General features: G+C 42.4%; 1 protein-coding gene across 1 annotated transcript; it reads left to right on the forward strand.

The window, feature by feature from the left end:
• The first annotated feature begins 443 nt into the window (after positions 1–443).
• Positions 444–812, forward strand: LOC123957586 (phosphoinositide-interacting protein-like). Its single transcript, XM_046030493.1, has one exon. The coding sequence runs from the start codon at positions 444–446 to the stop codon at positions 810–812; it is 369 nt and encodes a 122-aa protein (XP_045886449.1).
• The last annotated feature ends 1,484 nt before the right edge of the window (positions 813–2,296 follow it).

The raw sequence follows: 2,296 nt of genomic DNA on the forward strand, positions 1-2,296 counted from the left end.
CACTATTTCATCCTGTTTGATTTACTTACTGAGCTTTTTTAGCCTTTTTTAAACCAGACTGAGTTTCAGCCATAGACTGTGTGTAAAAAGGTTGCAGCCATGCTAGCGGCTCTGTGTGGCTGTAGACACAGCAGTGCTTTGAGCTGAACAATGTTAACATGCTGATGTTTGACAGGTATATTTACTATGATAACCGCGTGTGTGTTAGCATGCTAACATTTAGCTAATAAGTAGTAAACACAGCGTAGGCCGACAGCTGAGCCTGTCTGAGGTGGACTGACTGACCAACTTTTAGCATGAAACTACATAAGTGTTCAGATGTACATCTTCAGTAGGAACTAATGGGACTGTGAGTCACAAACAGGGTCGGTATGTCAGAAAATATTGAGAGATGCACTAACACATTGTTGGTTTTGGTCTCCACGACAGTCACCATATCAACCATGGATCCTCCCTTCCACAATGGGGAAGACACTGAAGCCTCCACGCCACTTAACCCTCTCCAAGACTTGGAGTCACCTCACTGGCAGGGCGGTCTGGCTCTACCCTGCTGGCTCCTTTACTTTAAGCCCATCATGGCCATCAGTGTTGGCACACTGCTGTTTGGATCAGGCACAGCCCTGTCCCCGCTCTACTTCACCCAGGTGGGTAATGTTCCCTACATGCTGGGGTTGTTGTTCGTCTCTGTGGGTCTGATTTTCCTGCTCACTGGTCTGGTCTGGATCCCTGTGCTCAAACAGAGCCTGGAGCACAAGGTCGTCCCCAAGGTCAACCATGGCAAGGAGTTCCAAATGGAGTGCAAACATCCCTGATGGGGAACTCAGACTGAAACCACTGGGACAAATGAACCACCTGCTGTGAAAGCATAAAGCACTACATACAAAAGTGTATGATAATCACACCTTGGGACTTATTTTTGATATAAATGGTCATACAGGTTTGACACGACAGTGAATTTTGGGAATACACTAATCTCTGTGTAATCACAGAACATGAAGGTCTGTGTACTGTGTCTCCTAAATGTCAGTATGAGCAACCAGTTTTCTTGTGATTTATGGGGAGACCAGTGTGGCAAGACTTCCCTTTTTCTATTTAATATCATATCCCTGAATTACTGTTTCCTTCTCTATTCAAACTTGAATCAATAACTTCCTTACCAATTCATATAACTACTATTGTTCTTTTTATTATTATAGGGGTTAATTAGATCGGCAGGGAAGTATATTACCTACCACTTAAGTGCATAATGTTGAAGTACATACTGAATTGTACTAGCTGCAGATTCATCAGACATGCACAAATCACAGCAGGATGGCCAGCTGGGTAATAGTCATGTGTGGGGCCATCCATTACAGTAGGCTGCAGTCTGGAGAGATACAGAAGCCATGTAAAAGGTCATATAGGCACAAATGATAACAGTCTAGGCATTTAAAGAGGGTGGGCCTCAAAGTGTCAACCAGTGATATGGAAGCATCAGACACCACGTCGGAATCCAAAGGCAAGATTCATAAATTTCACATGTCTTTTTGTTTTTTTTTAACATTTTGGGACACCAGAGTACAACCTGTTAAGATGTTAAAACTTGGCATGTAATTGCAAAGATCTTACATGATAAATGAATAACATGTTTGTGGCCAGCTGGCTTAGAATAACTAGGGGCAGTTAGTTAAATGTTTGCAATGCCGATTTAACAGTTTAAAAGTGAATACGTGTTGTGTGACCTTCTGGGGGAAATATCTCCAGTGTTCATTTTCTGGGTTGTATTTGATGAATATGTCAAATGTAGTAAAACATTTACTGGAATTTGTGTTTGTCTCTGACAGGCTGTCAAGCTGTCCATCTGTCTCATTGTGTCCTTGTTGGTTATTGCTCTCTATTATTTATGATTATTTATGATTACTGAGGCAGAGAAATGCTACTGGACATATCTACCTCTGATTGTTCCGAGGTCAACATGGCCGCTGGTTCCATGCATGCACACACACACACACACACACACACACACACACACTTCAGCTTTTTAATCTGCAGCATGTCCATCTGTCTGTATGCACTATGCAAATACATTTGAAAATGTTCAGTGAGATAACAGTCACTGATGCAAGCATAAACTCACCGCCCACTTTATTAGGTACACCTGTTAACACACCTGCTTGTTAACACAAATAGCTAATCAGCCAATCACATGGCAGCAACTCAATGGTCAAGACAACTTGCTGAAGTTCAAAGTGAGCATCTGAATGGGGAAGAAAGGGGATTTAAGTGACTTTGAACGTGGCATGGTTGTTGGTGCCAG

Source organism: Micropterus dolomieu, linkage group LG02 (assembly GCF_021292245.1).
Source record: "Micropterus dolomieu isolate WLL.071019.BEF.003 ecotype Adirondacks linkage group LG02, ASM2129224v1, whole genome shotgun sequence".
Classification (NCBI taxonomy): domain Eukaryota; kingdom Metazoa; phylum Chordata; class Actinopteri; order Centrarchiformes; family Centrarchidae; genus Micropterus; species Micropterus dolomieu.

What these genes read in the sequence shown, in the direction of transcription:
- LOC123957586 (XM_046030493.1), top strand. Translation starts at nt 444, where the DNA reads ATGGATCCTCCCTTCCACAATGGGGAAGACACTGAAGCCTCCACGCCA.